General features: G+C 41.1%; 1 protein-coding gene across 1 annotated transcript in view; it reads left to right on the forward strand.

Moving 5' to 3' along the window:
* Positions 1-12,228, forward strand: part of utrn (utrophin) — a 178,638-nt gene that overhangs the window by 43,824 nt on the left and 122,586 nt on the right. Inside the window, exons 34-52 of the mRNA XM_069701803.1 lie at positions 51-221; positions 1,050-1,229; positions 1,937-2,065; positions 2,833-3,003; positions 3,145-3,216; positions 3,439-3,594; positions 4,267-4,404; positions 4,553-4,645; positions 5,526-5,696; positions 5,795-5,967; positions 8,033-8,183; positions 9,123-9,298; positions 9,619-9,754; positions 10,076-10,225; positions 10,433-10,585; positions 10,688-10,789; positions 11,034-11,154; positions 11,636-11,853; positions 11,977-12,094. Coding sequence (XP_069557904.1) covers positions 51-221; positions 1,050-1,229; positions 1,937-2,065; positions 2,833-3,003; positions 3,145-3,216; positions 3,439-3,594; positions 4,267-4,404; positions 4,553-4,645; positions 5,526-5,696; positions 5,795-5,967; positions 8,033-8,183; positions 9,123-9,298; positions 9,619-9,754; positions 10,076-10,225; positions 10,433-10,585; positions 10,688-10,789; positions 11,034-11,154; positions 11,636-11,853; positions 11,977-12,094 — 2,779 coding nt within the window. The remainder of the gene's footprint in view (positions 1-50; positions 222-1,049; positions 1,230-1,936; positions 2,066-2,832; positions 3,004-3,144; positions 3,217-3,438; positions 3,595-4,266; positions 4,405-4,552; positions 4,646-5,525; positions 5,697-5,794; positions 5,968-8,032; positions 8,184-9,122; positions 9,299-9,618; positions 9,755-10,075; positions 10,226-10,432; positions 10,586-10,687; positions 10,790-11,033; positions 11,155-11,635; positions 11,854-11,976; positions 12,095-12,228) is intronic.

The raw sequence follows: 12,228 nt of genomic DNA on the forward strand, positions 1-12,228 counted from the left end.
TAGGATTATAAATAATACTCAATATTTTTGTGTCAACATTCTCTTCACAGGTAACAGAGGGCAAGCAGGACATGGAAAAAGCTTTGTCTCTGTCTCAAAAGTTCCAGAAAGAGAGTGCTGCTCTGCAGGACTGGCTGACCACGAATGAGGCCCAGCTCCAACAGAAAAATAGCTGCGGCGACATGCCAGCTGACATTGATGCTGAGATTGCATGGGCTAATGTAAGTAAACATCCATGTGTGTGGAAGTTTTCTTTGAGAGCAGACATTTTACTGTTTAAAAAAAAAAACGTCATTTAGAGAAATGAATGAAAAACACGAGAAGCAACAATAAAAGCCAATACTGGGCTTTCCTTAATTTAGTTTGATTATACATGTATTAAATAAAAGTGTAACATTTTCCACATCAAACAAACCTTTCAGCAGATCTTTTTAGCAGAATCAAAGAAGTACTTCTGTCTCTTACCAGTAGATGGAGCAGAGGGACAATTTGTTGCTCCTGAACACATCTGTTTCTCTAACATGATGAACTTTGAAACATTATTAAGAGAAAACTACTGAAGCTTTTTAATACTGCTTCAGTTTTCTCTGATCCTAATTCAGTGGAAAGGACTGACGCTTTTATACGATTCAACACACTGACCTGACTCAGAAACGGTATTAAAACTGCCTTGGTATGAATTATTAATGACCTGCTGGCTCACACCGAGCTATTAAAAGCACCGCAGCACAATATAGTGTAGAAAGTGTTGCCTTTTTATTTTAGTTAATCAACTGTAGCTGTTCATAAATGTGCTTTTCTTTTTTTGACGTTTTTAAATGCAAAGACATTTGAAAGTGAACTTTCTTTCTCAGTTTTAGGATTTCAAGTCAGGCTCTTATTTTGGTTCATGTAACCTGTAATTCATTCATTTCTTTTTTGTGTACAGCAGTGTCTGCACAGCAGTCTAACAACAGCTAGCAGATATGGCAATGAATTATTGAAACATGGAGGTTATCACACGACCCTGTTAAATATATTTTACTTGTTTGTGTGTGGTCCTCAACCAGGGCCTGCTGAAGGAGTCGGAGCGTCGACAGGTGGAGCTGTCCAGCCTGATGGAGACGAGCGCTGGTCTGCAGACTCTGGTGGAGGGCAGCGAGAATCAGCTGGAGGACAAACTCTGCGGCCTCAACGAAGCTTGGGGACACGTCCGCAGCTGTACCGAGGACTGGCTCAGCGCTGTTCTGGTATAAAAATGATACACACAATAAGACTACAAGTACTTGAAGAGTTGCTATGTTATTTATTTTATGTTCTGAGTCAGTACATTCCTCCACCTGCTTTAGTGTTCAGAGACATCTGCTTCTACACGATTTACCAACATTTTAAAAATAAACAAAAATGAGTAAATGGATATATTTATCACATTACCTCTGCGTACTCTTTTCCTTGATATGGAGAAGCCTTTTATAAATGTATTACTGCATTTATAATGCATATCAATGTACTAACATATTTAAGCACACACAGCACGTTTATTATATTTTAAAGGTGTTTTTCCTGTTCATGAAAATATAAAAAAATGATATTCCGAGGCTGTTTCTTTAGAAGATTTACAAGCCAAATAAAACTTCTCCTTATTATACTGTGTCATTTGAATGATTGCAGTAGCTTGGCAAAGAAATTAAACTTCAAATCAACAACAAAAAAAGGACATGTAAATCACCTCAAGATAAATGTATTTTCTATTTGAACAAAGAGAACAGGAAGGTTTTTTTTTCTTCATATTTTTACACTGTCATGACGTTCCAAACTCTTACATGACTTCTTGCAATGTCTGTCTTTTTAGATTAAGAGGAAAATAGAGGAGCACATTTAATAGTTATGAATATTTTGATTTCCTGAAGGAAACCACTGAGCTTTCATTTTCTTTATTTTCTTTATGTGTTTGCAGAGTCACCAGAACGAGGTGGAAATCTTTGATGAGAACTTGGCCCACATCAGTACCTGGCTCTACCAGACGCAGATCCACCTGGATGAGGCTGAGCGCCTGGGCCCCACAGAGAGGGAAACCGTGTTAAAGGTGAAGCAGAGATAAGGCATCAGTAAAGTGCATACAGCACCCAGCACATAAAGGATAGTTATCTTCTGACGTTGCCTGCCTTTTTTTTTCCCACTCTAACATTAGAAAGTTACTAGTTTGAATTATTTTCTTTGAATGTTAAGTCTTTAAAATATGTAATAATTGGTAGAGCTGACGCCATGAAAACTTGCTTTACGGAAATCACTGCCTCTAAAATCCATCAAGGATTACTCTTCCTCTTACTGTGTGGTATAGAGAGATTTTAATGTGTTTTCACTGGAAAGGATTTGCTTTGTCAACTCTTTCAACACAAACCTTTGTGCTCAATTAAGGTGGGACTTTTCACAAGGATACATGTCTGGATCCTGTTGGGGAAGGTGTTATTCTGTAGCTTTTTATAATGATTGCACATCTTCGTCATCACCAAATGGAATAAAAAGAGTGAGAAGTAGTCACGGTAGAGCAACAGAGAGGTCTGTGTGGGTAAGATTGGGAAAGGAGAAAATTAAGAAAGTACAGAAGCCGAATCATTTATGGAAGTCTCAAATAATTCATCTCGGAGTCGTATTAAATTCGTAACCCTTCCGTTTCTCTTGCCATGACAACTGAAGGTCAGCTGGTCCCTGGGCCTGCTAACCTTGATCAATACATGCTGTACTAAGCTCTGCGCTGTGACCCGAGGCTGCACTGCCATCCAGTCCGAGAGAGAATGACTGGTAGCATAGGCTGATAAATAGATGAACAGCTACTCTGCCGTCTGTCCTCAGAGCATGCTGGAGGAGCTGGAAGATATCAGTCTGCGAGTGGACAACGTGAGGGACCAGGCTATCATCCTGATGACCAGCAGGGGGCCCGCCTGTCGAGATGTAGTGGAGCCCAAACTGGCCGAGCTGAACTGTAACTTTGACAAAGTCTCCCAGCACATAAAGACTGCTAAGGTACAGAATCACTGACTAAAATTAACTGTCAGATTAGCATTCATCACTAAACAAGCCTAAGCTGGTGTCTATGCACAAAAGCTTTAACTGTCAAACAGAAATCAGTCTGTTCAAGTGTGTTTATTTCCTTTTGGCACACAGATGATGACCAGTCTGGAGTTGGCCGGTGGGGAGATGAACCAGCAGGCGCCTCAGCTGGTACAAGAAACTATCGTCAGTGCTAAATACACTGCAGCCAATCAAACAATATATTACCACAAGATACTCTATCATAGACAAAAGGCTTATAAATAATTTGATAAAAGCTTGAAATACAAAGAAATAGCTGCCAAAAAAGACGGCAACGCTGTCAGTTTGGCTGTATGAATAATATTACAGCTGAATGCAGATCGTTTATGTGAGCATCTCTGACGGAGTTGATTTCTTCTTAAACAGGTCGTTCACAGTCAGGAGATCTGGGCAGAAAGTCCGACTCACCCAGCTAAAGCTGTGGTCCCAAGGGAAGTGAAGGACCTTCAGGCAGAGCTGCAGGACACTCTGAGGGCTCTGCAGCAGCAGCAGGATCCAGCAAACATCCTGGATGATGACAAGGTACACTGTTTGACCCTTTACACTATGTTCATAGAGTTTTTAAAACTTTCAAAGCAACAGTACTTATGATGAGAATAATAATGGTAATACAAGTATACATTAAATAGGCAGCGCAACGAAGTAGCTTTCTTAAAGCAGAGCTTGTAAATACTGTAGAAATGTGAATAGATAAATAATTACTGAATTACGAGCAATTTCAATACACACACACACACACACAAAGAATTTTGACCCAGGGTTATTCTCTTTCTAAAGTTTTGAGATTTTTCTATGAAGAATATGCTGAGCTGTAGGCTATATAAAGCTGCCATCTGAGAAGATGAGCTTTGATTGGACATTTCAAGGCTTAGCAAGTTTGGAATTCAGTCTGTACTATCAAGGTTTATGACGTTAAACACACGGGCTGATTTAAAAAAACAGACCAATCTGAAGCAAGGTCACTGAGTTAGGGCGCTCTTACTGTGTTTTAAATAGTATTTTCTCTCAGTGCTGTCTACTTGTTGCTTGAGCTCATGTCAGGTTCTGGTGCGCAAGTTGCTCTTTTTTTTTCTGTAAACTAAATGGAAGATATACAAGTAAAAAAGAAAAGAAAATCACCCCCCAAATAATTTTGGAATTGTAGGCTCTTGCGTGCTTTGTTTGACCTTTTTACTCTGTGTCTCTCTGCACCAGATGGATGAAGAAAAAGCTAGCGTGGAAGATTTGCTGAGAAGAGGAGACGAACTGGTGCAGCAAACTTCAGACGAGGGCCAGAGGGAGGAGTTGAGACTTCTGCTGCTCCGGCTGCAGAACCAATATTCTACTCGGAGGGTGAGATGCATGAAAATGTGTTGTCTTGTTTAAGAGGGCCTTGAAGTGAGAATGTGTTTTTATTTAGGAAATTAAAGGTCTGTCTGATTTTGTGTTTGTACACTGATGCAGCTTGGTTAACTTGTATTTATGTGTCCGCTTGCTTTAGGAACTGAGGGTGCTGCAGATCAGGCAGGTGGAAGTCTCTGTGGAGTCGTCGTCTACTCGCACCTTCAGAGAGCAGACCGAGTTTTCAGCCGAGGTGAGGGACTCGTACAAGCACACGCACATATAATGTACATGTAGACACTCAGGACATGCTGGTATCGGAGGAATAACTCCACCTCGATAACAGACTGGACTTGAAATGCAACGTGCAGGCTGTCCACAAGAAAGAAGAGAACAGACTCTCTTATTTGTGCCGCAAGATGTTGCAGATCTTTTACCAGTCCGTTGTGGCTAGTGCAACAGTCTCCGCTGTGGTCTGCTGGGACAGCAACATCAGACCCAATGTCACCAACAAACTCATGGGGAAGGCTCACTGCATGCTTTTCTGGAGCCCTTGCAGTTGGTTGTGTTGAGGAAGATGCTGCACAAACTGTTGTTTGACCTGCAGTTTGACCTGCTGGTCTCAGCCTTCAGACTTCCTTTTCCCCACGGTGACAAAAGAAGGCAACATCACTCTGATTCTCCTCTTCCTCGGACAGAAAGTAACCTTCCTTTGGACTTTATTTGATCTTTGATACTGTTTATCACATCTGTTATATTATCAGATCATTAAACTGACTTTTTAAGGTCTGTGCGTCTCTTTAGTTATTTACTCAACTTGCACTAATGTGCGCGTACTGTGGCATATTAGCAACATTGTACATGGTATACACAATACACAGCATATTTGAGACCATCTTAAGCGTATCTAGCGTATTCTTATCCTTTTCTATTATTTACATTCATTTCGTACTTCATACTCTATTTAGTCTATTTAGGTAGTGTGCAAAAATGTATCGTTTAATTGCACGGTTATTTACCTACCTGATTATTTTTGTTTTTCTAATTCATGTGATGTGGCTGCTGTCAGACTGCATTTTTTTATTTTAATTAAATACAACAATGGAAGTTAAATGTTGTCTCTTGTCTTGCAGGAGATGTTTGCAGTGGAGCGTAGAAGCGCTCCCTCACGGAGTCCCTCTGACTATCTGTTGGACATCAACAAAATCCTCCTCACCATGGCTGACAATGAGTTGCTCCTGAACTCCCCAGAACTCAGCGGGGGGCTTTATGAAGACTTTTCCAGCCAGGAGGACACATTGAGGGTGACGTGTACTTTTATGCACAATGCTGCTTGTTGCATTGGCTTTAAGTTCCCCTCTCTCTGTATCTCTTCCCTCATTGTTATATTCCCCTTTCACAGAATATCAAAGAGAATCTGGAGCTTCTGGGTGAGCAGGTCTCAAATATCCACGAGCGGCAGCCTGATGCCATCCGGGATGCTTCGCCTGCCGAGGTGGCCCAAATGGGAGACGCCCTCACGCAGCTCAATGCAGAGTGGGACCGCCTCAACCGCATGTACAACCACCGGAAGGGGTGCGTCTACCAACTTTACTTACAGATTTCAACAAACAACACCATACATATAGTCGTGGATTAATTTGTTGGTCCCAGCTCATTGAAAAAAATGCTTCATTCCTCCTCATGTATACTTGCATTCCTTTGGTATATCATAAAATAATGCAAAGAGAGTTTGAGAAAAAAAAATTCCTGCTTTGTCTTCTACAAAGATGACTCTAAAATGGCTTTGACAGATTCGATGGTACCCTCAGCAAAAACTTGAGCTATAGTGATGTTTAAGAATATTCTATTGAATCAAAAATCTAAAGCAAAATCAGATTTTTATGAAATAATTATTCAGAAAGATATTCAGAAAGAATCTGGGTTTTTCTTTTCTTACCAACAAATTCATCCACGGCTGTACACTCATTCCCTTGAAGGACAGAGTTGATTCAATCTTAAAGCAGACTTTCACAGAAAACGCGGTGAATACAGAAAAGCAAACAAGCTGCTACTTTCAGATGTGACGTGTTCGTGTGAATCTGTGTGTTAGGATGTTTGGTCGAAGCTGTAGGGACAGTAAACGCCAGCTGTCCACTAGTCAGGAGCAGATAGAGACAGACCAGGCCACATGGTGAAGCACGCACACCGACCTTGATTATTATCAAAACAATTCCTTGGACATAAACACTCTCATGCTTATTCACATTTTCAGTCAGTCACTCATTCACTCACATGCACACGAAGTGGGTGACCTTGAATACCATCAGCACAATTCCTTGGGCATAAACCGCCTTCATTTGCTGAATACAATGTGTGCACAGACGGAAGTAAACTAATTCTGAGATTGCACACAACTGCTGAAGCACTCCTTCTGTAATCACAATAACCTCAGGGCATCATTAAAAATCAAAAGAGTGAAGTATATTTTGTAAAATTGCTCATCCAAAACTCATTTCCTCAACGTGTCTCTGATCTGATCTGTTTTGCTCAAAGCGAAGCTGTAACAGGAAATAGCCATCATGCAGACCACCAACGTGATATAGATCAGTTTTTTTTGTATTGCACATTCAAGTAATCATCCTCTTGGTCTATATTACATTATTCAGTAGTGTCAGAGGGAACTTTATTGCATTGTCAGGGGTTCTTGCTTGTCATGGCGTTTTTAATAGAGGTCAACAGTTCCATTTTTCCTTATCATTTCCTGGTGGGTAAACACTGTTTTATTCTTAGAGAGCAGAATTCTTTTATTTTTCATGAAGCCAACTCAACATAAACACAAACAAAGAAGTGAGGGGAAATACTTAAGATGAGCTAAGTAGGAGCTATCAAAGCCAGAGGCCATCATCGTCATTCAAATCAAGAACTTTACAAAGTGAACTCTTTTTGAAAATGAAACGGAGCGTGCAGATTATACTCGAACACGTTTCCTCCAGGTGCATCAACAAACCGTCCCTCTGCATTTTTTTTTTTTTTTTGCAAGAAATTTACTCTTAAGTTGAAATAACCAAGTGCATTTTCAAGGCTTTTTAAAAAACAAAAGTATGTTCATTTTGCACAGTATTATATGTAATGTCACTTCATTTCAATGGGAGTTGTTGTGTTTTTTACTCCATTCATTTTATTTATCAACCGTTATTAGTCACCTCCTTTGATAAAGATTTCATACACAGAATATGAGGCACGCATATGCTGTCTTTCTCTCCTATTAAGAGACTAGTATAAAGAAGTTGTATCGAGTATTAAAATTGGGCTATTTTGCCATTATTATGAATACTTCTACCATTACGTTTTGAAGTCTATTTTTCTGATAATACTTACATAATTTGAATACCGAATATTTACTTGCAGTACAATATTTTTCCATGAAGGTGTTACTACTTCTGCTTCTGCATCTACAGTGATTTAACATGTTTACATCAATTTCCTGTTATCTATCTCCAATAATTAAGCGTACTATATTACAAAGTGTCTACTAATAGTGTCTGTGGAATCAGAAATTGAAAAATGTTTCAGTGTCTTCCGCCTTTTTTAGTTTAACTTTTGTTGTGAGTTATTATTAACAAAGACAGTGTGTGTGTGTTTCCTTGTTGTGCTGCAGGAGTTTTGACCGTGCCATAGAGGAGTGGGGGCAGTTTCACTGTGACCTCAAAGACCTTTCTCAGTGGCTAACCGACACAGAGTCACTGCTGTCCGAGAGCATCGGCCCTGATAGACAGCTGGACCTGGAATCTGCACGCCAGTGCCAAGAGGTCAGTGCAGGGTGATGGATGGATGGATTATGTGAGTGTGTGTATGACTGCCTGAACTTAAACATGTACAGTTGTATTCCAGAAGATTTTTGTATGCGTGTTTGGTTTTTCAACCCCTGACCGATTAAATATGTTTTTTTTTATGGAATAGTAAACTTTCGTGATGTTCCACCTTTGTCATTAGTCAAATATTGACAATATCATGTTATCATCATGTGTTTGAAGCGAGATTAATAACTTCCCAGGATTCTATAGTAGTGTTTGAGATGTATGCAGCTAGATGGTTGGATATGTTGGACAGAAGATAAAGTCATTTTCTTCTCCAAGGGGAAAAATGGGTGCAGTAGTGAATTATATAAACACACCACACGTATAAGGGTTAATTATGCACAGCGGAAATAGAAGGCCGAGTAAAATAAGAAGGGGCCTTTAATTTAGCTTTGTTTGATTACTGAAGCAATAATTTCATTTTCAAGGGGAATTAAATACTCTGAAGCCGACGCATTATCGCTGATGGCACCGCCGCCATTAACACCTATATCAATGTGATTTCCACACCTCGAGCTGCACTCCCACCTTTAGAGCTCTTTTGAATGTTTTCACAGTTGCTGAGAATGAAATGAGGGATCAAGTGGATGGGAATTGAGAGATCAATTAGCTGACTCAACCTTTAGTGGACTTTACAATCACTCACCCTGCTTTACGGGTCTTGCTTGGCAAGTTAAATCTCTCCTGGTGCAAGTAGAGATTTGGCAGCTTAAATCTTGCCTCGCTACAAATCATGCCTATGTGTCAATAAGAGATTTACCTGGAGAGATGGACTTGAGCTGAGGATTTGGACCAGAGTGAATCAGATTATGCCGTTTGACTGAACCCCATTTCCACCTGGTTTTTTTTCCCGCCCTTCCTCCTGTTTTCTATGTCCTACATGTATTTTAGGAGCTGGAAGAAGGCCTCACCAGTCATCAACCGGTCCTGGTCGTACTGACCCGCACTGGGGAACAGATCATTGGGAAGCTTTCATCTCCCGATGGGTCCCTGCTTGAAGAGAAGCTAGAAACTCTGGGTCAGCGTTGGAGAGCCGTCAACCGCCAGGTCCTCGACAGACAGCGCAGGTAGTGTGTCCACAGAAACACAAGATGCAGTGGCATTTTAGAGAGATTAAGGAGTGGCATTAAGTAAATTGAGATTTTGACATTCCTTTGTCTTGTCTATACAACATCTTGGTTTTACAGTACAATGTAGCGTAGAGGTTAGTGCTCACTCGCCGTCACTATCAGACTGTTTCTTTATCAGTCTTTGGCAGGTTAACGTTATCAATGCGGTCAATCGGTCTATAACAGCAATTTAAATGTAAATTTTAGGATTAGGCCTGCAACCTGGAGGAAATGGAGATCCTTATCTAAGTGCGTGTGTGTGTGTGTGTGTTGTCCAGGTTGGCTGGAGGAGATCCGGCCCTGTCAGACCTGGTGAGGAGACGCGAGGAGCTGGCTGTGTGGCTGGAGCAGGCGGAAAACGCTGTGAGCTACCTGCCTGTCAGCGCCACTGATAGAAACCTCAAAGAACTCAAGGTATAGCAAAAACCCAACACACGCTCAAGTTAATCTGAATCATGGGAGAGTAGAGATTTCTATTCCTGGTCCAGAGCTGGTACAGACTATTTTTATAGTCAGCTCTGACTGTTGTGTGTCCTTTTGTCCCCCCCCCTCTATACTAAACTGTATGCACAAGTTGCTCTGCCCATCTCAATCACAATAAACACCTGTCTAAATATGATCACAGAAACTCACTTTCCCTTTTGGAAACACATTTTAAAACTTTTCTCTCATTGTCCATCAGTCGGTGATATTTTTTTGCGTGAAAAATAAGGGTCTATGCATCTTTCCTTTCAGGCTCTTGCTGAGGACATGGATGCACAGAATGAACGTCTTGGTTGGCTGAACAAGTACGCTCCTCAGATCCTGTCCAATCCCAGCATGAGCCCTCGGAGCAGAGACCAGCATGTTGGCAAACTGAGAATGATCAACCTCAACTGGAGCAAGGTAAGTCAAGTTATACCAACAATACAGCAAAGTCCAAATACCTACTTTTAACATTTTTATTGGTGTTTTGTTTAGCCTTGTTCCCAAAGTTTTGGTCTTGAAATGTAGAAGAAACATTATACTGGCTCTTTGACTCCTTCTCTGCTTTCTCTAATCATTCCCGTGATCCATCCTTCACTTATATCTTACTCCCTCTCTCATCTGCAGGTGACCCACGAGTTGTTGGACAAAGTCGGGGAGGTGGAGACCAACCTGCAAAGTCATGCCCAGTTCCAGGACAGGATGAACAGGCTGACGGACTGGGTCGTCGTCACACACCAGACAATCATCACAAGAGGCCTGAATCCTGGCCAAGCGCAGGTAGATGGTCTGAATACATCACAAGAACTCACACACCTATACTCACTAAAAAAAAACATGTATCATATGCACCAATGTTAAATTAATTTGAACCTGTGTTAGGCTCTGGAGGCCTCAATGAAGGACAGGAAGAGGGACCTGGAGGACCTGTTGGCTCATTCTATAGAGCTGCAGAGACGACAGCAGCTGCTGCCTCAGGAAAAGGTCTCAGTTTCCATAGTAATATAATTTGATAACGAATTACTGATAATTATAGCATAAAATTATACCAGATTGCTCAGTTAAAGCGCTATTACCCCTCTTTGAGCAGTTCTGTTTCCTGGGATTTATTGAACCTTTTTAATTGGCTGTTTTATTAAAACCTGGATACTGTCCGTTTCCTGTGCTAATATTTAGTATTCAGTTATTAATTCTATGTATGTGTCCCTCTGTGCCTTCACGTGTATAGAGTAAGGTAGAGGAGCTGGCAGCTGATTGGAAAGCCCTGGATGGCCGACTGAGGGAATCTCTTCAACCACCTGTATCTCCGTGGACACACCACCAACTGGTTGTCCAGCACCAACAGCTCGGTAAAAATGACTAGACATGAATTTCTTTAATTGTCTATTTATAACACTTCAAGGAAATAAGGAGGAAATGATCCAAAACATGTCCTCCACAAGTATTAAACGTTTAACTAGACAAAGGAAATTCTGCATTTGGTTCTTGTTGATCATCACTAGGACATGACAAACATATAAATATTCACTTCTGTTTACAAACCCTTATTGGCTTGCCTTAATCCGAAGCATGAGAATGCATGATGAAATAACAAATAAGAGGTGAGCAACAAAGTCCTGGTTGTGTAACACTATAACAATCCCAGACACCTCATTTATCTTGATTTAGTGTGATGCCACTATCCTCTGAGGGCCATTTGACAACACCTCCTCTTTCACTCTGACATCTTAAATGCTCATTGCATCATTTCCTTTTAAAGAAGCCCGACATGTAAACACCGCTTGCCTTGAATTCCTTGCCTTTTTTTTTTTTTTACTCCCCTTTCTCCAGTGTCTTCGGTCCCCTCAGCTGTGCAGATGGCCAGCTTGGTGAGCGAGGACCCCCACCACCAAACTCCGCACACGCCAGACACCGTGGCGCCCACCGATCTTAACGAGACTGCCACCGAGCTGGCAGACTGGCTTCTCCTCATCACCCAGATGCTCAAGTCTAATATCGTCACTGTGGGGGACACGAAGGAGATCAGAACCACGATGGGACGTCTTCAGGTGAGAAACGAGGAGCAGTGACGAGGGAGGGAGGGAAATTGTGAAGTTGTTTGTATGATTAACGTTTAACAATGTACTGAACACTTTGTGTGAATGTGTTCTTTTGTTTTTGTCACATGGCAGGTGACAAAGAATGACCTGGAGCAGCGTCACCCCCAGCTAGAGGACATTTTCACCCTGGCACAGAACATTAAAAACAAGACCTCTAATGTCGATGTTCGCACATCCATTACTGAGAAATGTATGTACAGAGTAAACACACACTGAACAGCTTTCAAAAGATATGCCACTAGATCAAACAAAAATCTCATCCGCTGCTCCAAAGAAAACAACAACAGAGCATTTTTTTTTCAAATATTGTGCACAGGATCGGTG

This window comes from Brachyistius frenatus, unplaced genomic scaffold (assembly GCF_029030835.1).
Source record: "Brachyistius frenatus isolate BFR_SWC_R1_liver_20210118 unplaced genomic scaffold, ASM2903083v1 Contig_38, whole genome shotgun sequence".
Classification (NCBI taxonomy): Eukaryota; Metazoa; Chordata; class Actinopteri; family Embiotocidae; genus Brachyistius; species Brachyistius frenatus.